Raw genomic sequence first — 25,642 nt, forward strand, 5'->3', positions numbered from 1 at the left:
TAGAAGGCATTATTAAAAACACAATTTGAAAATATAACCTAGACCAACTCACTTGAAGGGAAGCTTCTAAGGAAGAGTTTGCCCCTTTCCTCAATGACAAGAGCTGAACAGAGAGGATTCCAAGCCAGACAACAAAAAAAGAAGAAAAGTTCTGGGGCCTTAAGGAGCCAAAGACCCATGAAAGGGCTGGGAGCTAAAACTGGCCGCTGAGCTGGTTAACTCCAGGTGTTCCCAATTCCACCCAAGCTGATGAAAACCTCACAGTGCACACGGGAAGCTACACACGGCAGTTCCTGCCTGCACAGGCCAAGCGAGAGTAATTCAGGAAATAAATTATCCTGAACCCTGGAGAAAAGTTTTAACAATACTTTAATTGAGCTGAAGGAAATAAAATCCTTTAATAAATAAACACCAGCCTCTGAGCACATTCAGGTTCAGGTGGCTCACTAGTAGGGTCAAACTAAACATAGGATTCTCTAGATCAGTCCGGATAGCAGGAGAGAGAAGGAGCATGACCAGGAAACATGTAGAAGGCATTAAGACCCTGGTTTCTGCAGCCTATGCTGTTCTTGAGTTGCCTAGTGCCTTAGGGGACTAATATGCATTACAGAAAAATAGAACAGGATTCCCTGCCCCCTCCAGCAGTACTAACACAGAAACATTATATTCCTGTCAAAAATGGAAAGAATGATTTTACTGATACCATACTTGTTTTAACTGTAAATCTGGCATATACAATTTACTTCTTACCAAATAAAATGAGCAAAAGAAATACCAAAATGTTCATTTAAAAGCATATTCATTAGTAAGAGTGGTTGTTTCTAGGGGGAGGCCCTGGTTGGTATCGGGGGTGGGGTTGAAGGGCAAGGCTAGGGCAAAAGGATAGGAGGGAGATTTACCGTTCACTTTATAACCTCTGTGTCAGTTTAACTTTGAATAATGTGCACGTATTACTTATTCAAGTAATACGTGCACATTGATTAATCACATTTTTGTAAATCAAAACCCAGGAAGTTTTACATTTTAATGGCACTGTTGATCAGTGACAATCAAAATAATGAATAATCAAAGATCCATCATCCAAGTAAAAATTAACATTCTAGACCAATTAAAAAAAAATTACGAGTAGACGTGAACATGGTCAAAATAAAGCCAAGCCTAAATTTTGGGAGTGGAGTAACTGATGTACACTTTTATGTAGCAGTCCACTAAATAATAATGATGATAATGATCACAATAACAATAGTTCATATACTTACGTACTATGAAAAAGCCAAGTCTTCCACAGAAGTGACCCAAGGCCATAATAAGGCTCAGCATCTAACTCTGTGCCAGTGGATATAGTTCACTTCTAGAAACTTACCAAGGGTGTGTCTTTTCCTCCCACAATGCTGAGACCAAGCCCTGAACGCCCCTTGGATATTTCTATAATCATTTCCTGGCCAGGAACAATGGGACACGTGGCAGGGTCCACTGACACAGGAGCATGGAAACCACCTGGAGAAGGATTGAACACAAGAATGACTGGCAAGTAGGAGATGCAGCTCAGCTTGCACACTCCACTGCTCGGGGAGTGCAGCGTTTACATGTGTTTATCATTTCACTCTTTTCCTCCCAAGCACCATGAAGTGAAAAGCTGGGTCACTACTGCCCATTCACCCAGGGATGAAACATGACGTTCCTATGACACTTTTGAGATTAAAACAATAGCTACCACCAACCCACACGATCAACCATTTTAGTTATACTTGAAATTTTTTAAATCTTAAAATATACCATGAAAACTGGTATGGAAAAATTTAAGTTGATTAAATGATTAAGTACATATAGGTATACGTTATAATGAGAATAAAGACTGGTATAAATTCTGAGCTACAGTTATAAAATACTAATTAAGAAATAGTGCTTAAGTACTTTCAATTAAAGCATATCATATGAATTAAAATGTATAAAGGATCTAATCAATAAAGTATGACACAACTGAAAATAACCATCACCTAAAAATTATCCCCAAATATATACATAGTAAAAAAAAAAAGTGTTATAAACACAACACTGTAGAATTAATTGCTGGGTCCATAACTGAAAAGGCTTGTGAAAAGAGTTACTGCTGTTTTACTTTTAAAAATCATTGTTTTAGACTGGGTTTTTCTAAAAACTGGGGAAAAAAAAATATTAACACATATGCATCTTCAGTCAAACCTAGCCCATTGAAAAATCCAAACATTCAAAATGTTAGTTTCAAGAGACTCTTATACAAATAATAGTTTCTAGAGAACGTCATCTTTTTTGATAACTAGTCTTGATCATCATGAGTACTGATTCTTACACCGTGATATAATTTGGTAAAGGTCTGATAATAAAGGGCCCCATCTGCTGGTCAGCTGCAGCTAATGCACAGGGGCCAAGCTGAGATCCACAGACCTCTGTACAAGTTGGGGCCAGTACACTATGGCCCGAGGACCAAGAATGGTTTTTATTTCAAAAGTTGAAAAAAAAAAAATCCAAGGAAAAATAACATTTCAACACATGTGAAAATTATATGAAATTTAAATTTTAATGTCTATAAATAAAGTTTTACTGGAACACAGCCCTGCTAATTCATTTACATCTAGTCTACGGCTGCTAACAGCAGAGTTGAGTAGCTGCAACAGAGAGACCACGTGGCCCGCAAGCCTTATATTTACTCCTTGACTCCTTACAGAAGAAGTTTGCCGACACTTGGTAGAAAACAAAAGAACACAGGCCCTAGGTAAGCCTGTGAGGGCTCTGCTCTGACTCAGCGATAATCATTGTCTTCGGGACCGAAGGGCACAAGTTTCGGGGTGGTACAGAAGTGGATGTGAGTTCCCAAGAAGGAAATTAATAGTGGGTGCAGCTGAGGCTCATTCGTCATCAGAAAAATGCACGTAATCATTATCCAGGAGGCTGTCTGAGGAATTAAAGGAACAACGTGCCTGAGGTGCTCAGCCCAGACAGTGGCACTGGGTGGCTTTCACGTAGGTGCCGCTCCTGACCACATGGAATTTATTAATCGAATGGCCTCTCGTGTAACAATGACACAACCTTGGCAACAATTTAAAAAGGCCGTATCAGAAGGCTAGTAAATCGTAAACCTAATTTGACTCTAGATCTTTTGGCAACGTACGTATTTCATGCTACGTTGTTCACTGATTTCCAATAAAAACAATGTATGACAGTGTCATAGTTTCATGGATGCTTTAAATAGTTTATACTCCTTATGTAAATCACTAGCTTAGTCTCTTGAGTGAGGAGAGAAAACATAGTAAGAGATACTGGAGGAGGCATTTCTTTCCCTCCTCTGCTTCTGCCTCACCCTATAGCCAGTCCTGAGTCAGTCTTGGTATTTCTCTCATAGAATCCAGCCCAAAGCCTGACTCCTACCAAGCCCCCAATCAATGTTTGGTAAGTGGATGGTTGAATGAATACAGTTTCCACAGATTAAATTGTGGGATGATTAATTTCTGCTATAGAGGTAAAGATATGGGATATATATGATCAAAACTCAATTGGTCTACATTGGAGTCATCAAACTTTTTTGGTAACAGGCCACATGGTAAACATCTGGAGCTTTACAGGCCATACAGGCTCTGGTGCCACTACTCAACTCTACCCTTATGGTGTGAAAGCAGCCATAGACAATACCTAAACAAATGAATGTTCCAATAAAATTTTATATATGGACACTGAAATCTGAATTTCATATAATTTTCATGAAACATTCTTTTGATTTTTTTCAACCTTTTAAAAATGTGAAAACCATTTTTAGCTTGCAGACCATATAAAAACAGATGGTGGGCCAACTGTGGCCCAGGGGTCATAGTTTGCTGACCACATCCATCAAGTCTTTTAGCAAAAAATTTAGTGCTTTAGAATAATACCTGCCTCATAAATTTTTTATGAGTTAATATTCATGAAAAAATATGTAAAACGCAAATACCATAAAGGTGTCAGGTCTGCTAAATTCATGCTGGGTTACGCTTTACCATTGGTGAGCATGTGTTTTAAATAGTCCTTTTAAAACTGACTTACACTGCATAAAAGCAAAATGGAAATACTCATTATTCATTTTGAAGGTCTATTTTCAACCATTAGTCAGCATAATTCAATCCAGGAATTCAAAGAGAGAAAGTGATGATCAATTTCTTTAAGCACCGAAAATCAAGTCTTTAAATAGCTTACATAAGGCTACAATTTGGTTCAATGTGATTTTTCAGAGACACTACTCATGAACTAAACACAATATTTTGGAGAGATTAGAGAATAATCTGGAAGCCTCAGATTCAAGTAGCATTTACTGAGGGCCTTTTTTGTTCTACTACTTTTATATTCAATAAGTAATAGGCAATCCCACTAGTGGAGATGAGAAAAATGATTTTGGAAGTAAAGTGACCTGCCCAAGTCCCAAAGCTCAGGAAGTAGAGCAGGGATGCCAGCAAGGCTTCCTGACTCCTGGTCCAGTGCTCTCTTCAGGACATCACAATCCCTCCCTTTTCTAAGGTTTGATGAGTGGATTCAATTCTGCTCAGAGAAAGACTCATACCATAGCCTGTGAAGTCTGCATCTGTTGAATGGTATGAAGTTGGTGCTAAAGGAATCTCTTGTGAACTGAAGGAGACTTTTGTTGAATATTTTTGCTGTCTCATTCGGCTGTCAGCCTACAAAAGAAAGGAAAATTAGATGAATGTCAGAGAGGAGAAAGGTAACAAGAGGAGAAGACTTTAAAATTGGTGTATTGTCACCAAAACAATGGTGCACTCCAATAACGCCTCTTGAAAGTTCAGAGTTGGAGAGGTGGCATGGGGAAGTTAGGATGACTTCTGTCCCATTCCCCATGCTTCCCTATTTAACTTTATATCTAAAATGCTTTGGTGAAGGATGGATCAAGGAAGGGAAGAAGGATAGAAGCTATCTTTGTGGTTTGTGCATGAAGCTGAGGCCAGGAAACATTTTTACATGATGAAATCAGTGTGAAGTCTGTATATCTGTGCTGTGCTTAGTGAAAAACAATCTGTGCTGCAGATGTTCTGAGCACATGACACTGCCCAACTTTTCTGGACATATTAACATAGTCAAAGATGCATGAGGTAGGTTAATTGAGCATTAGGGTTAGGAAGAGACAACAAACCCAGGTACATCATTACACTTCAATTCACCTAAAAGAATGCTTATTCACCTTTGATTCCCAGTGCCTGGAACATAGTAGGGCCTCAATAAATGTTTGATGAGTGAATGAATGAATGCAGAGAGAAAAATTGAAGACATGGAAACTCAGAGTAGGAAATAAATCTGTAATTCAATGAAGGTACAGAGACATTTGCTGTGCGAGCTTTGGAAAATTAACTTGTAATTCTGAATTTTTGTTGATAATATCTCTAATGAATATTAGTATTAGAAAACTAAGAAAAACCCAAAGGACTCCATGCTTGCTTAACAGGCGGTTAAGAAATATAGGTAGTGACCTGGCCTGCCTTCTGGATCTGTAGTTAGCCAGGAAACCCATCCCCAGCTGGAAGATTCTGGTGGAGGCAATGAAGCACCAGACTGTCCCTGGAGTCCAGAAATAGGATCAAGGTAACTGCTCCAGAACAATAACACCCCAAGATTCCATCAGTGGAAGTCTACGCCTCAATACAAGGCATTGTGCAGTATGTAACAAGAAAAGCAATACCACTCATTGTATATCTGTATTGTGCTTTCCAGTTTTCAAAAACACTTCTGTACCCATGAATTCATTTAATCATGAGAGTAACCTTGACAATTAGACAATATTACTCTGTTTTACAGATAAAGAAACCAAGACACAAATGTCAAGTGACATCTGAAATCATACAGCTAATTAGAGGAAGAAGGACTAAAAGTCGGCATTTGAAGAATGTTGCAAGTTTAAAGTGTTTTATCAAACAGTTGCTAGGTTATGATTCTACTGATGTTCATTTTTTTTCCTCTGCAGTTTTTCTATCACCATCATTTAATAATGACTGTACACTTATTTAAAAAGACTTTTTTGAATATATATTTTCAGTGATTTTAAAAAGAAGAAAGTGAAAAAATGACAAACTAGGGGTTACTATGAGAAAACTGAACAATGGAACTACCTAAATATCCAATTACTCTAAAGACCACACTTCCCAGCCTCCTTGAAGCCAGACATGACCACAGACTAGTCTATGATCAATGGAATGTAAACAAACATGAACTGTACAATTTTCAGGTCATTTTCTTAAGGAGAACAATCTTGCCTTCCCCTTCTTTAGATGAAATGTAGATGCAATGGTAATAACTGGAGCAGCAGTCTTAGACCAAAAAAATGGATGCTATAGTTTGAGGATGGTAGAGTAATCAAATAATGGTACAGTAATCAGATAAGAGGTGCTTGGGTCCGTGACACCATGGAGACACCATGTCATCCCCAAAGTGATCACAGCCACACCGTTATGTAAAAGAGAAACTTCTTGCAGCAACTGAACATAATCTTAACTCGCACAGTACTTATGTCACCTTTCCTTTGTATAATCTCGAGAAAGAAAATTGATAATAAAACTAAATGCCAGCTACAGAGTTCTTTTATGAAAAATGGTGTGAATTTTAAAACAGAAAAGCACAAGAGACAGTCATCACTACATCATGACTTTTATTAACAGCAGGGAATGTTTGTTGCTCATCTTTATTTCCCAGTTCATGCAGCATCCATTTCATTGTGTGTACTAGGTAGGTTTCTAACAGATATGGGTTGAAAAAATAAGGAAGTAGTCCATAGAAACCAAGTGAAACAAACATATGTTTAGAGGCAGACCACTTGTTGGTAGATGTGGTGATGGGTGAACACAGCTACCACGACTCATCCACTGACATAAAACCAAACTACCAAGTATGAAAGATTAGAAAACTTGGATGTGTAGACTGTAACCTTTAAAAATTATATTAAAAAAATTTTTTAAATTGGGTCATTTGTAGAGACGTGGATGGATCTAGAGACTGTCATACGGAGTGACGTAAGTCAGAAAGAGAAAAACAAATATCATATATTAACGCATATATGTGGAACCTAGAAAAATGGTACAGATGAACCGGTTTGCAGGGCAGGAACTGAGACACAGATGTAGAGAACAAACGTAGGGACACCAAGGGGGGAAAGCGGCAGGGGGTGGGGGTGGGGGTGTGATGAATTGGGCGATTGGGATTGACATGTATACGCTGATGTGTATAAAATGGATAACTAATAAGAACCTGCTGTATAAAAATAAATAAATAAATAAATAAATAATAAAATAGATAACTAATAAGAACCTGCCGTATAAAAAAGTAAATAAAATAAAATTCAAAAATTCAAAAAAAATTTTTTAAAAAAAAGAAGACTGGGGCTTCCCTGGTGGCGCAGTGGTTGAGGGTCTGCCTGCCGGTGCAAGGGACACGGGTTCGAGCCCTGGTCTGGGAGGATGCCACATGCCACGGAGCAACTGGGCCCGTGGGCCACAACTGCTGAGCCTGTGTGTCTGGAGCCTGTGCTCCGCAACGGGAGAGGCCACGATGGTGAGAGGCCCACGCACCGCGATGAAGAGTGGCCCCTGCTTGCTGCAGCTAGAGAAAGCCCTGGCACAGAAACGAAGACCCAACACAGCCAAAAAAAAAAGAGAAATCAATCAATAAATACAAAAAAATTAAAAAGGGGTATATTTATTAAAAAAAAAAAAGAATAAGACAGATTGGATTTGCTGTTGAATGTTACTGTATTTGAACACCAGAGTTGGAGTGGACTTTATAAGTCATCCAGCCTAACTAAACCAGAGGTTCTCAACCCTGTCTTCATAACAGAAACTGCTAAGGAGCCTTTAAAATTTATGAATGCTGGAACCCCCATTCTAGACCAAAGAAATTGGCACTAGGGGTGTGGAGCTCAGTCAAGTGTTTTTTTGTGGGGGGGCTGTTTGTTTTTTAAGTTGAAACTTATTTTTTAGTTAAATCATGGATTCTTAACACAAGATAAATGGGTTTCTAAGAGATTTATAGAGGGAATTCTAGGAACTATAAAACCTCTGCGGTTGTATCAAAGTTATACTTACCAGTGTTTTTCTGGGGAAAGAGTCTACACTTTATCAGATCTTCATGATAAGAAAAAAAAATCACTACTCAAAAGAAGACAGACTGAGTTTTCTATCACTAATTAGCTGTGTGATCACAGGCAAGCCACTCAACCTCCTAAATGTCCTCATCTGTAAATTGGTGGTGATACGTCTATATCTTGCAAGGTTGTTGTAGAGACTGAAGATAAAAGTACATAAATAAACCTATCACTATTCCAGGAATAACTTAGAAGTTCAATTAATAATAGCTACTAATGTTTTTATGTCCTTTGATAACATATTAATAAATGATCAGCCAGCTTCTGACTGAAAACCTTCAGGGATGAAAAATTCCATTTCCACAAGGAATCTCATTCCTTTTGTCACAGCTCAAACGGTTGGGAAGTTGTTTATGCTGAGCTGACACAGCTTCACTGCAGATGTTGCCCAATGATCTCTGGGTCATTTCTCTTCTGCAGCTATAGAAAAGGGTAATAATCACTTTCTGAAAGGAGAATGACTTAGATATTTAAGTGCTCACTTTTCAGCAGGGAAAAGAAAGGCCAGAGGATGTGTAGATTCACGCCAGTTCTAAAATTCTATGGTTATAAAATTTTAGAGATGTTTGATATATGTCTTGAGATAAGTGGCAGTATGTAAAGTACTAGCACATTAATACTATCTGCAAATATATTACATAAAGTAAAAAAAAAAAATCGGGTTCTAAATTTTTAAAAATTGCTTATAACTTTCAGTTGAAGTGAATTTTTTTCAGTTGAACCTTATTTTTAAGGTTCTTTCTACACCTACTTGTTTTTATTTAGGTTTTTAGCATATAATTTTGGATACTTTACAAAGGCATTTTCTTTGGCAATGTTTGAAATAACATATATTTCCTGTAAGTTCTAGTAATCTATAGTTCCTTAAACACAAAAATAGTTAATATAGTAATAATGTAAACTTTAGCAACACAAAAAAAGTTCAATAGCAAAAAAAGGACAAAAATTTGACAGATAGAAACTTAAAGTTTTTTAAGAAGAAAAACTATATAAATACAAGGAACACTTGTTACTGCATTTATAATTCTATAAAACTACAAACTCTCCTTCTTAAAATTTTTATTCATGACATTATGTAAGACATGGGGCTCTCAGAATTTAGGTGCAAGTGTGTTTTCAGAGATGCCTCATTTTTAAACACCTGCTTAGGGTGTTGGTACAGGAAGACATACAAAGGATATTTCCACACATCCTGCACAGGATCGGTGATACAGTTGTGGGTTGACTGCAGGTTGAAAGACACACCTTAACTTCCCGCCAAGTAATAAAGGATCAGATTTCATTGCAACCATCTCCTTTTCTTCTGGAACCCATTTATAACACACACCATCTGAGTAGAGCAAACATAAAGGGTCAGTTACGTACGCTGTCAGTTGGACATTCCAGTGCCTTCTGCTGACCTGCTACCACACCTTGACCAACCACTTGGGAGATGTCTTCCTAAAATGTAAAAGATACGGCCAGTTATCGGTATTACAACTGTAGGCTCAACTGTACTCTCCAAATTCAGCAGTCAAGCACCATTTAATGGGGCTTGAAGCTACTACATAAATGACCAACACACCAGGCAGAAGAGTTCTATTCATCCACCTGGACTAACTCTCAGAAATGAACACAGGCTTGTCATTTCCAAATGCTTTGTTGGCCCTTTCAGATCTGTCAGGCTTTAAGCCTATCAGATATCTTTTGATGGTCATTTCAGCCAGAGATTTTTCTTCTTGAACCCTTTCAGGGTTCAAGTCCTGTTATTAGAATTTCTTTCCCCTTAAAATATCCAATTAGAGGCAAAAATGTACACTCACTAAAGACACTGGGAGATAAAAGTTAGTTCTGAACTCCATGGAGAAGTGCAGACTTCAGACTTAGGAGAGACGCAAACTATCAAAACACATGTGAAACTGATGCATAGTTAAAGGACAGTTAGTTGAAACAAATGATGACAGTGATAAATTGACCAGATGCTTGTCTGCCTCCCACCATATCTCATCCTTTTTTACAGGCAATTTACAGGGGAAATTATTATATGATGGTTTACTCTAAGGCATGAACTCATGCATTTTTGCTTGGACGAGGCAGGGAACACAGAGAGAGACTGATCTGGATAGGAGAAAGGATGGGTTTACTCGGCCATTGGTAAATGTCTGAGAGACACCCAGGCAGAGGGTCTAGTACACAGTTGGCAGATAGGTAAGCTGTCTCAAGGTGAGAGGAAAGGTGTGACTTGTATAGCAGAGTGTTAGCAGTTTGTGACCCTAGCTCCTCAACTTAAAAGCTCTGAAATCCTGAGCAGGTTATCTGACCTCTCCAAGCCTGAGTTTCTTCATATATAAAATGGGAAAAAAATAAGAGTAGTTATACAATAGGGATGTTGAAAGGATTAAATGGAGCAATACATGAAAAGCACTAAGCATGGTACCTGGCAAATAGCAAGTATTTAATAAAGATGCTAATGATGATAGTAAATGAAATCAACCTATGATAAACCCATGTTCCTAACTCTGCTATAGGGTTGGTGAAAACAATTACCTGGACAGGACACTTTCTCCTTTGGGGAACACTGGTGTACTATTTGACACCACCACTCCCACCCCCACCCTGGTTTCTTTTCTGGGCATATTGATATACTCTTTTTTTTTAAAAATTAATTAATTAATTTATTTTTTATTTTTGGCTGCGTTGGGTCTTTGTTGCTGAGCGCGGGCTCTTCTGTAGTTGCACCGAGCAGGGGCTACTCTTTGTTGCGGTGCCTGGGCGTCTCATTGGGTGGCTTCTCTTGTTGCAGAGCATGGACTTTAGGCACGCGGGCTTCAGTAGTTGTGGCACTCGGGCTCAGTAGTTGTGGCGCACGGGCTTAGTTGCTCCGTGGCATGTGGGATCTTCCCGGACCAGGGCTCGAACTCATGTCCCCTGCATTGGCAGGCAGATTCTTAACCACTGCGCCACCAGGGAAGCCCTGATATACTCTTTCTTCAAAAGGCTCCCATCAGATTTGCAACAATACAATAGATAATGATCAGATTATGCCCAGCCATTCATTATTACTAGATTAGGTTATAATTTCATTTTTGTCTCCTCAATTCCCTATTAGTTTCTAACCTGAGAGATTTAACCCCACCACGTAATATCCTGAGACTACAGCCTAGGACCCCTGGATGACTGTGAGTACCCCTAGCTGCTTACTTGTAACATTTTTTAGGACCAGAACTATCTCTCATTTAGATTCTCTCTTATTTCCCCCATATGGAAGAAAGATCCTAGAACTCCTCTCCCTCATTCCTAGCTTTTTGTTTTTTTTTTAACTTTGCTCCTAAACAGATTATGTGACATAAAAAGAATTTTAGGGACTTCCCTGGTGGCCCAGGAGTTAAGAATCCACCTGCCAATGCAGGGGACACGGGTTCGAGCCCTAGTCCGGGAAGATCCCACATGCCGTGGAGCAACTAAGCCCACGTGCCACAACTACTGAGCCTGTGCTCTAGAGCCCACGAGCCACAACTACTGAGCCTGTGTGCCACAACTACTGAAGCCCACATGCCTAGAGCCTGTGGTCCGCAACAAGAGAAGCCACCGCAGTGAGAAGCCTGCGCACCACAACGAAGACCCAACACAGCCAAAAATAAATAAATAAAATAAATTAAAAAAAAAAAAAAAAGAATTTTAAAATTACCTCTTCCCTTAATTCTTCCCTGAGCCCCTGGGTGCTGCCCCTTCACAGCATGACCAATTTATTTTATCGCTATTTTTTGTAACATTATATATATTTAAAAATCTTATGTGTTTGTCTCTCATATACTAATATCATTGATTTTGTCTTATTTGTTTCTTAAACATATGGCAGAATAGAATATAAGCTTGATAAAGGGCTAGTGCTAAATGAATCAAAGTTCGGGAACTTAAAGCTTAAATGCACCTGGGTGGATTACAGAGCCAGCCATGAAAGGAAGGGCACACAGTGAAGGTGACCCTGTGGCCTCTATTTTAAAGGATCACAGCTGAAAACAGAGAAGAAAGACATGGGAAAGTCAGTAAATGGTGCTCACGGGAATTTTCAGAATAAGAACTGTAAACTACCTTATAAACGGAAACCACTGGTGTTGTTCCCTCTAGTGTGGATCAAATGGCCTTAGGAAGAGCAAAAAGTGCCTCTATTTGAAAATGATACTGCAGAGGTCTGCAATTCTACCTTTGTTTAAACCCAGATTAACCAGCAATGTGACAAAGGAGCTGACTTCCCCAGCTAAACACTTTAAAACCCAATTTGCATATGACATAGGGTACTACTAATCGTAGAACTTGTCCTCATCATTTGCACTTGTAAATAAAAAGAAAAGGCACTGGAATAGCAGCGAGAAAAATCCGGGTTCAGATTGGTTCCACTACTTATTAGCAGCAGTAATGCTTAGAAACCTTCATTTCTCCCAACAGTGAGAATGCTGTAACCGCTACCTGAATGAAGCGTTGCCATCAAAGTTGAGTTCAACATGTGCTTGCTGAGTACCTGCTCTGTGCTGTGAGAAAAGACTAATGGAGCCTTGCACTTATGACATGTACATATCTGGTGAGACAGAAACTAGAGAAATAATTACGGAAATATTGAAGTACAACAGAAAGATATATGTGTGAAGGTATGTGGCAGATAGCAGGTGCCCAAGAGGTATTAATTTCCTTCTCTTTCTCTTATCTTGTCCTCAAAAATGTGGAAGGATGAAATCAGAGCTCTGAAAAGCATCTGGCCTACCACAATGTCCCATCTCTTATACTGATTACCCTTAAACCTCTGGTCCAAGGGACGGAGCCATTACATGATGGTGATAAAACAATCGCTAGAACTTATGGAGCACGGTTGCCAGTTACCAAGCCAGGTAGGTTAATTTTTTTTTTTTCATTTTTATTTTTTTAATTTTCTGGGGATTTTTAAAAAATTTATTTATTTTTATTTATTTTTGGCTGCGATCTTCATCGCTGCACGCTGGCTTTCTCTAGTTGCAGCGAGTGGGGTCTAGTTTTCATTGCGGTGCGTGGGCTTCTCATTGCGGTGGCTTCTCTTGTTGCAGAGCATGGGCTCTAGATGTGCGGGCTTCAGTAGTTGTGGCACACGGGCTTAGCTGCTCCGCGGCATGTGGGGTCTTCCAAGATCAGGGCTCGAACCCGTGTCCCCTGCATTGGCAGGCGGATTCCAAACCGCTGCACCACCAGGGAAGCCCAGGTTACATATTTTAGATGTCGATGTACACAACAGACCTATGTGTTAGGTACTTCTATCATCCTCATTTTAGAGTTGAAGTAACGGAGGTACAGAGAATCCAAAGTATATGCCAGGGGGCTTCTCTGGTGGTGCAGTGGTTAAGAATCCGCCTGCCAATGCAGGGGACACGGGTTCGAGCCCTGGTCCGGGAAGATCCCACATGCCGCGGAGCAACTAAGCCCGTGCACCACAACTACTGAGCCCGCGTGCCACAACTACTGAGCCCGCGTGCCACAACTACTGAAGCCCATGTGCCTAGAGCCCACGCTCCCAACAAGAGAAGCCACCACAATGAGAAGCCTGTGCACCGCAACAAAGAGTAGCCCCCACTCGCTGCAACTAGAGAAAGCCTGCGTGCAGCAACAAAGACCCAACACAGCCAAAAGTAAAAATAAATAAAATTGAAATAAAATTTAAAAACAAAACAAAGCAAAGTACATGCCAGGCCAGAACTTAACACAGACACATCTTGCTCCAAAGTCCCTGCCCTTAACCGAGGGGTAAAGCACAGTGACAGGGAAAGGCTCACTTCCTCCCAACAATTCATACAAGATTCCCAGGAGCTGGCCTCAACATAGTGATTCCATTTTTAGATTCAACAAGTCGGAACAAGGCATGCCTGCTTATTTCGAGCCTGGGCAGGAAAAACAAAATTCATGGCACTTGCCACTGCAGTGACCTTGGGTGAGTCACTTTCTTTCGTGTTTACAATTAAATTTAGAACTTACTAATCTCCCAACTATTGTTCCAAGGGAGCTCTTAATGCCTTCAAAGATGAGGTTCTGGGACATTTTAAGGTGTAGACTTTGCACAGGGGACCTCTAAGTAAGAAGACTGAGGAAGGAGTGCGGAGAGATCTTCTCATTTCATGAAACATACTGATATGACACATTCTGTGTGCATTATGTTACAATCCTCAGCGCAGCACTATGAGCCCCTGAAAGAAAACGCTTGGCGGGCCAGGCAAATTACTCTGATCAAGAGAAGGAGCTTCAGAGGGGTGGACATAAAAGGCAACACTGGGAATGTTCTTTATAATAGATAATAATGGGATTGATATCCAGCTTACAATCACCAAAGCTGGTTGACTTCTGTCCCAAAGCTGGGTACTCAACATGTCTGTCTGTCTGGCCACAGTAACTGGTCCAAGTGTGGACACCCGAACCGCACAAGAACATCCTATAGATTTTCCAAAGTGGACCCAAGGGCAGAGAGCCAGCCCCTTTCTGGCAGAGAGGCTTAGGAGCCATGGACAGCCATGCTCGCACCATGCTGAGGAAGCCAGTTTGAAGTAGAAGAGAGTCAGACAAATGCGCAGAGTCACCTCTGCCAGCACCAGGTCTCTGGTTCCAACTGTCCCTTCCTGCAGTTACGTAAAAAGAACCTGTAGCCTATCAGTGAATTTCCCCTTCTGTCTATAAGGTCAAGTTGAGGTTTTATCACTTGCAACCAAGAGACTTCTGATTAAAATGAGGTGGAGCCCAGAAACGATCAGAATAACAAACTCACTGGAGTGAGTCTGTAAATAGAGATGAAGTGAACTGAGTACAAGACAACAAACTAAAGGAAGCTGCTCAGCCTAAAAGTAGTCAAAGGACAACTTTTGCCTAGATCAGTCCCACCCTAATTCTTACCCACTCATCTACCCACCTGGATCAGGTGAAATCACATAAGCAAAAGCTCCCACAGCATCTTAACTTTCCCTTCAATAGTACTCGTCAACACTAAGTCATTTATTTAAAGTCAGATACAGATCCAGGCTGTGACACTTATTAGTTGAGTGTCTCTGTGCCTCAGTTTCCTAATCCATAAAATGACGATAATAATAGGCTTGATCTCATATAAAATATGAATTAATACACTTAGAATGATGCCTTTTGGAGCACACAGTAAATGCAGTGACAGAGTTAGCTGCCATTATTCTCAGCAGTTCTGAAAGCTTTCTGAAGGGAAGACTTTTGTGTCATGCTCACTGTGATATGCCCTGTGGCTTGCACAGTGCTGGGGATATAACAGGCCTTCAATATACTCACTTATTTTCTGCTTTCTTTGAAAGATAAGATAATCAACATAGGTTTTAGGTTATATGATCTTAAAATTATGTCAGCAAATAAGCCCTCCCCAGAGAAGTGAAAACTTTACAGACTCAAAGAACATCATAACATTTCTGAGAAGCTCTGGGTTTCAGATGATGGGGCACCAAACACCGGTAAGAAAGTATGAGTTCAGGGCTCTGAGCTGTCACAACTGAGAGCTTCTCTGGGCCCATCATGCTTGCTGAATAATTATAAGATTACTTTCTCAATTTAGAAATATCTGGTAAGCAATAGCTTCCTTGTAGGCAAGATGAAATTCCGAGTTGAATAAAAAGTCACCATAGCAGGCCATTAAATTGGCTGGGAGTGAAAGAAAGCTAGCAGACGTCCAAGATGTGAATTTGTATTAAAAATGTGTACCTATATTTCTGCTGTCTTTGAGTTCATGAGGTTACTTTACTGGCTACCCTCACGTCTCTATAGATGCAGAGGGGAAGAGAATGGAAGGAAAAGCCAAAAGCTTTTCTCTCGTGACTTTTGTGAAGGAAGTAGACTTGACTGTAGATCTACTGTCTTTTTTTATGACTGGGAAAGGGAAATTTATCATGTAGGCAAATCTCAAGTGATTTTCAGAAATACAAGACATAAAGTACAATGAGCTGTGAAAAATGGCACATATTTGAATGCAATTGAACTCTGCCATTGGCAATTTGCATACTGTCATAAAAGAGAGGCCAGCGCTGACTCAGACACATTCTTCTGTAGGGAACGCCTACACTCCTGCTATAGATGCTGTTTTCATATTGGATCTGAAACAGAAAATAATATTCACACAGTGGCATCGGCTTCCATAGCTGAACCAGAAATCCTACAGTTCTTGATGGACAGCAAACTGGGGATAAAAATGGATTTTAAGCACACAGTTCAGGACCTTGCTTTAAAAATGAGCAGGATATTACACCTGAGAATTCCAGCCTGGACGTAAGACTTAACAAGAAGCCTATAATCATCAGAAACACATTTTAAACTATTTTTTTCCCCAAACTTGGATGCCAGCACTTTAAAAACACTTAGGAATAATTTTTAATCAAGCACAGCCGTCAAAATTGATAAACTGAACCTGTATCAGAAGTCATGTGGTATATTATTCCTTTAAAATTCTACACTGAACTCATTATCTTCTCCCACAGATCTGTTTTTTTTTCTCATTTTTTAAAAGAAATTAGTGACAATATCAGCCTCCCAGTTATCAGGTTTAAAACCACAGCCAGGGACTTCCCTGGTGGCGCAGTGGTTAAGAATCCGCCTGCCAATGCAGGGGACATGGGTTTGAGCCCTCTGGGAAGATCCCACATGCCATGGAGCAACTTAAGCCCGTGCACCATAACTACCAAGCCCACGTGCTGCAACTACTGAAGCCCACTCACCTAGAGCCCGTGCTCCACAACAAGAGAAGCCACCGCAATGAGAAGCCCTCGCATGACAACAAAGAATAGCCCCCGCTCGCCGCAACTAGAGAAGAACCGCACGCAACAACGAAGACCCAACACAGCCAAAAATAAATAAATTACTTAATAAATAAATAAATAAATAAAACCACAGCCAGCTTTTATTAATCTCTGTCTTTGCCTGCTTTCATCTAATCATTTGCAAAGTACTCCTGATTCTAGGATCACAACATGAAGCAAAATAGATTTTTCTTAGACTTTGGGATTTCAAAGACCAGAAATTTTTCAAAAGGACTTTGAGGTTATAGAGTTACCTTTTTTTTGGCCAAGGAATTGAGAGCAAGGGAATACTACGTTGGAGCATATGAATTTGCTAATTTATGAGTCAAGAAATGGTCAAATATCAGTGATTTAAGAGGGGTCAACCTATTAAAGTCCTCTCCCCACAACTATCACCATATATTACCATCACAATGTCATGTAGGAAGAGCCATTTTAACACTAAAAAGTTAGGTAGGACACAATCTTAAAGGACAGTCTTTTAAATTGAATAAATTTAGCTTTATGAAGAACTCTCCATGTGGTTATTATTTTTCATATTTCCCACTGACCAGTGAGAACTGTCATAGATCCACATGGGTCTAATTAATAACTCTTTAGTATTATCTGGATAAAGAAGAAAGCTTGGACTTTGGTGTCTGACAGTGGTCATGTCCTGGTTTTTCTACTTATAGGTTACAAGCTCTATGACAAATTAGACTTCCTAAACTTCAGCTTCTTCATGGGTTAATACCAAATACCTCTTGGAGAGACAGTCTGGCACGAGTCAGGCATGTAAGGTTATGAGTCAAACATAAGGTTTTGAATCCTTACTGTGGCACTTACTGCCCCTAAGCCTTTGAGCAAGTGCATCAACTTCTGGAATACTCAGGTCCCTCATCTGCCAAATGGAGGGAATAATGCTCCATGATGGGGAGGATGGAGATAATACACTGTGTCCAGTTCCTAACAAATGATAAGTGCTCAATAAATGGTGGATGGTATTATTATTACTATTGTTACTACTACTGTTTTTGTTGGGGTAAATGAGATAATCTTTTAAAGTGCCTACTACAGGGACAGGTACCTAATAAGTAGTCATTAAATAACAGTTTCCTGTCTTCCAGAGACACCTAAAACTCAGTAGACAAGAAGGAACAAATCATCCTTCCCCAAAAACCTGCTTTTCCTCCTGTTTGTTTTGTTTTGGCCACTCCAAGTGGCTTGCGGGATCTTAGTTCCCTGGCCAGGGACTGAACCCAGGTCTGCAGCAGTGAGAGCGCCAAGTCCTAACCACTGGACCACCGGGGAATTCCCTTCCTCCTCATTCTTTTATCAGTGAATGGCATCAACCAACCAGCCAGTCAGCTGCCCATGATGTAATCTGAGAATCCTTGCCTCACCCCCCTTCTTCTTCAACTTTGACATTCACACAATCATCAAGTCTATCAATTCTAACTCCTGTATTTATTGAAAATCTGCACTCACTGACAGACCCCCTAGTTTAGGTCACTATCGACTTTCATCTCATTTCCTCTAGCAGCTTTTTAAACTCCCTGCCTTCAGTTTTGACATTGGCTAGCAGATTCTTCACAGGGAGCTCAAAAGGATCTTATCAACAGGCTAATCTCATCATTATAATCCCCCTTTAAAAACCATTCCAAAGGTTTCTGTTGGTAGAAAGACCTTTCTCCTGGTCCACAAGGCCCTCCACCACCCAGCTCCTGTCTACTGCTCGGCTTTCACCTTCTGCCAGGCCCATCTGCATGGCCACAGCTAGTAGACCTGGGATGCAGCCTCAGATACTCACAGGTGATGGGGATGATGTAGGTACTCAAGTACTTACAGGTGATGGGGAAGCAGGCATTCTCTAAGTAGGGGTTAGAGAATGGTGGAAAGGTAGGGACTGAAATAAACTAGAAGTACATAATTGATGAAAGGGGCAGCTTGGAATGCTGGTCTGTTTTCAGTAGAAAATAGAAACCAGGATTTTTAATGTAAAAATCTCCTGACAACCAGTTTGTAACCTTTGCATTAGACCTAATGTGGTGAACTCCTAGATGAAAGATGTCTTATTTATCTTTACATTCCTAGAGCTTGATACATCACAAGTTCTCGGGAAATGTGTACTGAATAACGAGAGTTCTAGCACACGTTGATTTTATATAGACAAAATCTGGTGTTAACAATAGCTACAGTCACCGAGCCCTTACTGCATTCCAAGCACTATTAAGAGTTTCACCTACAGAATCACACTTCATCTTCACAAAAAATAGGAGGGTCTCCTCCTCCCCCATTTTTGGGTGGAGAAAGGAGGGCAGACAGGATAAGTCACTTTCTAGGTCAGAGCTAGTGACGGCAGGGGGGATGTTTATGTCCATTCAGATATCAGAGCCCACGATTTACATCTGACAGCCTCTTTCATCTGAGAAAGCAAGTACTATCAGACCATTTGGAGATACAGGTATTATTTATAACACTTAACACTGATTTTTCAGTAAGTACGTTTGAAAATTTTATGTGGATCAAGTGTATCAAGGTAGAGAGTAAAAAGTGTTCCTCAAATGTTGCTATTCTGGCTGGTGGGGACTCTGAAATGGTAAAACACACTGTCAGCTGTGGCGTGAATTTCCATGTCACAGCCCATTTGAGTTAATGATAGTTAATTCAGAAACAATTCATGCTTCCCCAGGCATCTTCCTACCCTGTAAACTCTAAAATCTCCACAAAGAAACTACAGGGTGAATGCCACCTCGAGCTGACTGGAATACTCTCATTTTTCTATTCTTGTCCTAAGGGTCAGAAATTACATTTCATAATGAAAGACAAGAGTAAAGACAAACACGGCAGACCGTTTGAAAAAACCTAAACGTTTTGAAAAATTCTGAAAAGTCTAAATGTTCTTGAGGCTGCTGTACACGAACTAGGTCTGTAATGACAGGGAACACTTGATACACAGACTGCATGCACTGTTGCTAAGCAGTGTCACAGAGTGGGGCTAGAATGCCGGGCACATCTGCTGGGGGCATTTCCTAGCAAGGTCATCTTGGGCTGCCGGCCAAGCCTTGGGATGATGCTTGCTCTCAAGACCCAGATGGTGTAACAACTGCCATTTTAATAGCTCCAAACCTGCGTTCAGAGGAAAGCTTTAAAGCACATGTACAGCGGAAGGTTTGCATACTGGGAGCAAGAAAGGTAAATTCTTTGACTGGCAACTCTCTGTGGAACTTACCAGGTAAACACATATATTACCTTGCTGTTTATTTTATTATAATTTTTGCAAAGACAGAATATGAGAATATATCCTGCCACCGCCATCTCTTGCAGACTGCCATTGCCTCTGCCACAGTAAACTCCCAGCCAGCCCATCAGCATCCACTCTGGCCCCTGTCCAACCTGATCGCTACATACAGCTACAGCTTAGAGTCACCTCCGAAAGCCCTCCATGGCTTCCCACTACCGTTAGCATAGAGACCATCTTATCAGCATGGCCTGGCCCCTGTCAACCACTCCAGTTTAGTTCCCATCTCACCAGTTCTGGCAGCCATGAACATTCAGAACTTCAGTTCCCCAAACTCCCTGAGGCTCTAAGGTTGCCTAGCTCCCTCCTTTGTTTTTTCTCTGCCCCACTGCCAGGTAGCGCCAGCTTCTTCAGATCTCAGTTCAATTTTCATTGGGAGAGCCCTCCCTGATAAGGTCAAACCCCCCTATTCTGTGCTCTCTTAGCACCAGGCGCCTCTAGTTCTTAGCTTTTATCAAAGTTGAGATTTCAATCTATATGTAACATTACATGATGTCACTCTCCCATGAAGACTGTAAGCAACACAAGAAGAGAGACTATGTCTGTTTACCTTCGGTAGCATCTTCCCAGGACTAGCACAGAGTGTAGCAACAGGCTGAGCACAGGAATTTATAAGATAAAGTCAAGCTTTAATTCTGATGGACAAAGAAGTGGGGCTTTTTCTACTAGGGTGCAGATTATTAAACACTTGCAAAAAGATCCCAAAATGTGGAGAGACTATTAAAAGTTCCTCGCATAGGATCCTATTATAGTTCTTTAACAGAATCACAGAATTTCCAGTGTAGAGGTTACCTAGAATCAAATTTCTGATTTGGTTTCAGTTTGTGGATTGTCTATATTCTGTCTTCCCCTCTTTCTTCTTCCTCCTGTAATTTTTTAAAACATCTTTATTGAGATATAATTAACATATCATAACATTCATCCATCTAAAGTGTACAATACAATGGTTTTACCATTCAGAATTATACAAGTGTCATCACAGTCTAAGTTTAGAGCATTTCATAATCTCTGAAAGAAACCTTGTACCCATTAGGGTCACCTTCTATGCCCCAGCCATAGGCAACCACTAATTTACTTTCTGTCTCTATAGATTTTGATTCTTTTTTTGGGGGGGGGCGGTTAACATCTAGCTTTTTATTGATTCAATCAATACATTGGGAATTTAGTAGCAAGTTAATGGCAAGCACTTACAAAATCTGTTTTTCTACTTTTAAAATAAGCTGTCTTAATCTACAGCAACCTAAAATCACAAGAACACACGTGAGTGGCTGAAGCACTTCTGCTGTTATGTCTGTGGCAAGGTTATTAGTAATTTCCTAACAAGTCTTCTAGTGCAAAGTGCACATAATCATTTGGAACCCCCATTACCATATTTGGCTCTGTTTCCCCTATAAATAATGGTGCCTAAATGTAAGAATTTGAAGTAAAACTGGGCAAGTGTGCCCATATTAACAGAATTACCATATGACCCAGCAGTTTTACTCCTAGGTATATACCCAAGAGAAATGAAAATACACATCACACAAAAACTTGTACACAATTGTTTATAGCAGCATTATTAATTAATAATTAATAGAAGTGAAGCCATGCTGCAGCTTTTGATTCTTGTAGCATCATGTATCAGTACTTCTTTATCTTTCATTGCTAAATAATATTCTACTGTATGGATAGACCATATTTTATTTATTTATTCATCCGTTGGTGGACATTTAGGTTGTTTCCATTTGGGGGCCATTATTAATAATGCTGCTGTAAACAATTGTGTACAAGTTTTTGTGTGATGTGTATTTTCATTTCTCTTGGGTATATACCTAGGAGTAAAACTGCTGGGTCATATGGTAATTCTGTTAATATTTTGAGGAACTGCAAACTGTTTTCCAAACTGGCTGTAGCAGCAATGTATGAGAGTTCCAATTTCTCCATATCCTTGTCAGCACTTATATTATCTGTGTATTTGATTATAGTCTCCTAGCAGGTATGAAGTGGTATCTCATTGTGGTTTTGATGTGCATTTCTCTAATGGTTAATGAGGTTGACCATCTTTTTATGTGCTTATTGGCCATTTGTATGGAGAAATGCCTGTTCAGATCCCTACCCATCTTTTAATTGAGTTATTTGTCTTTTTATTATTTTGTTGTAAGCTAGTAGCTCTGAAATTATTTTACTGGCTATTAGTATCTATAACAACATGGAGAAGGAGACAGACAAGAACCAAAGAAAACATAAATTGGTTTTACATCAAGGCAGAAAACTATAGAATCAGACAAGGTTCGAGATCCAAAGGTGGTAGCAAGAACAGAGGTCAGATATTTATAAGAACAACACAGTACTATCTCTTCCTTTCCCTCTCTTGCTCCTTCCTCCCCACCTAACTACTGAGCTTCTAAAGACAGCAAGCTGATGTGAACACCTGTCCTTGAACATCTCAAGCCCTTTAAGAAATGCTAACAGTTTTGCTCATCACTGAATCCCCTGTACATAACATTGTCTGACATGCAAGAGATACTCAATTAATATCTGTTGTTTGAACAAACAGATCACACAGTGATACTTCTGATATTCCAAGAAAGGCTGTCTATGTGAACTATGCAGTGAAGAGAAGATGGGGTGTAGAGGCAAAGAGAACTGGGTTTGAGTCCCAGCCACAGCACCCACCAGCTGTGAGACCTTAGGAACAGACTTGGCATCTCTGAGCCTCAGTACCTTATCAGTAAAGTCGGGCTAAAAACATGTGCATCATTGGGTTAAATAAGATAACCAGTATGAAAATGCCTGGCACAGGTTAGCTTCTTGAAATGTTTTAGTTTCCTTCATTTTATGAAACATCGGTTTGGAGGTCTATATCACTTCATTTACCAATGTGAAAGGTAAATTTCAGTATCTACCTGTTTCTATGTCATAATTTTCTATGTTGGAGTTCAAGATTTAGGGAATGAAAATCACAAAGTTCAGATCCCAGTGTAACTCTCTTGCTGTCCCTTGACTTCAGTTTTGTTCTACATCTGTATCTCTCTGAGAAGCAGTACTGCATAGTGGTTTAGAGTGCAGCCTCCAGCCTCACAGGGCATGGACCTGGATCCTGGCTTCACCAGGTGATTATTTAGGCAACTTACTTAACATTTCAGTACCTCAGTTTCCTCATCTCTTAAATGGGGAAAATACTAGTACTAACTTCATAGGATTGTTATGTGAATGAGGTTAGAATAAATGCCTGGCACACAGGCATTCAATAGATGCTATCTATTATCTGCAATTGCATTTTGGGGGTTGAAAAAATTCACTTCAGTTTTCCAAGTTACACATAATGCTTCACTCAGAACAGCTAATCCTCATCTGGCTGACACTTAATGCTTTAATCAGCATAACATCATCATCATCAACAACAACTCTCCCTTACACAGTCATTCCGGGTACTCTGGGATGGTTTACCTAGTACTTTATAGTTATTAACCCCTTTCTCTCACAATAACCCTTTGTTTCTTTCTCCCATTTTACAGATGCAAAAATTGAGGCACAGAGAGGTTAAGCTGTTTGCCTAAGGTTGTATGGCTAGTAAATGGTAGAACCAGGGTTTGAATCTAAGTAGAATGGCTCCAATCTTTGCACTCTTAATAATTTAGCTATACTGCCCCCAAAAGAGTGTATTATATTAACACAGATATCCCCAACATGATAGAAACATAGGTTTATACCCAAAAGATTAAAATACTTATTTTAGAGATTCATGCTCTTCTATGTCAAGATACCAGGGAGACAAGGACCCTTCAGGATGAGGTGCAGCTCTTCTAATTTCTAGTTTTGTGGTCTTTCACTAAGCAGCTTAAGATCTCATCTGTAAGTCAGGGATTAAATAACTCCTGCCCTACTTCTTACATAGGGTTATTTTGGGGATAAAATTGAATAAAATCATGAACTAATATCATGTTAGAAAAAATAGATATTAAAATATTTAAGCTAACGAGATAATAGATGAGGCAGTTTTGCAAATTGCAAAGCTCTGTGCAAAATTTTTTTTTAAGTTCCTTTCAAAAGGCTTAAAAAATAGTCTTAACAGGCTCTCACCTAGACTTCTGAAATAGATTCCAGACACTTCCCTGTCTCCAGATTCTCACAATTGGAATCTATGCTTCACCAACCATCACCTGATCGGTTGTCTAAAAACAAGTCATTCTCCCTTTAAAAAATATTTTAGAGAAATCTAATATCTACTGAAGTTATTGTAAACTCCTTGGCTTTGAATCTGGGGACTACTGAGATATGGACGAAAGCCAATCATAACTGAATAGTGGAAATGAGCACTGGAATATATGTAGACTCATGGCTTAGTCTTAGCTTGGAAAACAGGTAATCTTGGAGAAGCACTTTAATAGCCCTTTGGAGTATAGTTTCTCATAGGTAGCACCTTGTATATATGTGTATCCATGTAGTTAATGAGACATTTATTGAGCACTGAGCATAAAAAGGTGAATACGTTAATCTATAATTCATAGCATATAGTCCCTTCAGTTCTGTGATTCTACTGTTCAACTTCTATCTGATTCTACTGTTCAACTCTGCACACTGTACCTCACCCACACTGTTTGATTCACCTGGTGAACCTCTCCTCTTTATTCCAACCTCAGTAGTCAATCGCCTTCTCATCTTTAAAGGTTCACCTTAAAGGCCAAGAATCTAAGAAACCGTCCCTAATCCCTGAACGAGATGGTTTTCCTTCCACTTTTGAACTCCTGTAACATTTTTTTTCTCACTCTTTAATACACTTCTGCCTGGTCTGATTTTCCAGGTACAAATTCTGTTATCCTCACTGATGCTTGAGGGTAAGCTGCTTAAGAGCAAGACCTGTGTTTTTCTCCTGGTCTCTCTTGTAGGGGCCAGCAGTGTCTGATGAGATATATGCTCCCACAGGAAGCAAGAAATGCAAACTTTAAAGGGTTAGAGCTTACTGTTTCCAACTGACATAAGCTAAGGTAACAGGAGTCAAGGCCCATACAGATCACATGCTGTCCTCTGACAAGGTGCATCCAGCAACCATCCTAGAATGGTGCAGCAACGCAGGGGAGCTGGTGCCAATCTCATAATAGAAACAATCAAATGATGACTGGTGATGAGGAACTGTTATTAATACAGTTGACCCTTGAACTACATTGGTTTGAACCATGCGGGTCCACTTACACATGGATTTTTTTCAATAGTAAGTACAATAATACTACACAATCTGCCATCTGAGGTTGGTTGGAGCCGTGGATGTGGAGGAACCCAGAACACAGGGGGCCTTATAACTATAAGCTATACATGGATTTTCCACTGTGCAGAAGGTCAGCATCCCTAACCAATGCATTTTTCAAGGGTCAACTGTACTTTATAATGAGACAATAATGAATATGTTAGGTTGAGCCAGATGAAATTTTTACCCTCAAGAACAGCAATTTC

At 39.9% G+C, this 25,642-nt stretch overlaps 1 protein-coding gene across 18 annotated transcripts in view; it reads right to left on the reverse strand.

Annotated features, from left to right (window-relative positions):
- The window catches only part of PATJ (PATJ crumbs cell polarity complex component), a 345,994-nt gene that overhangs the window by 63,117 nt on the left and 257,235 nt on the right, over positions 1-25,642 (reverse strand). For 15 of the 18 annotated variants that reach the window (XM_082453175.1, XM_082453168.1, XM_082453160.1 and 12 more), the window contains 3 exons: positions 9,509-9,583; positions 4,565-4,679; positions 1,364-1,497 (listed from right to left, as the gene is read on the reverse strand). In XM_082453175.1, the coding sequence (XP_082309301.1) occupies positions 1,364-1,497; positions 4,565-4,679; positions 9,509-9,583 (324 nt within the window). The remainder of the gene's footprint in view (positions 1-1,363; positions 1,498-4,564; positions 4,680-9,508; positions 9,584-25,642) is intronic. The other 3 variants (XM_082453166.1, XM_082453174.1, XM_082453170.1) reach the window with 1 other exon arrangement.

Source organism: Balaenoptera physalus (assembly GCF_965194825.1).
Source record: "Balaenoptera physalus genome assembly, chromosome: 1".
Taxonomy (NCBI): Eukaryota; Metazoa; Chordata; class Mammalia; order Artiodactyla; family Balaenopteridae; genus Balaenoptera; species Balaenoptera physalus.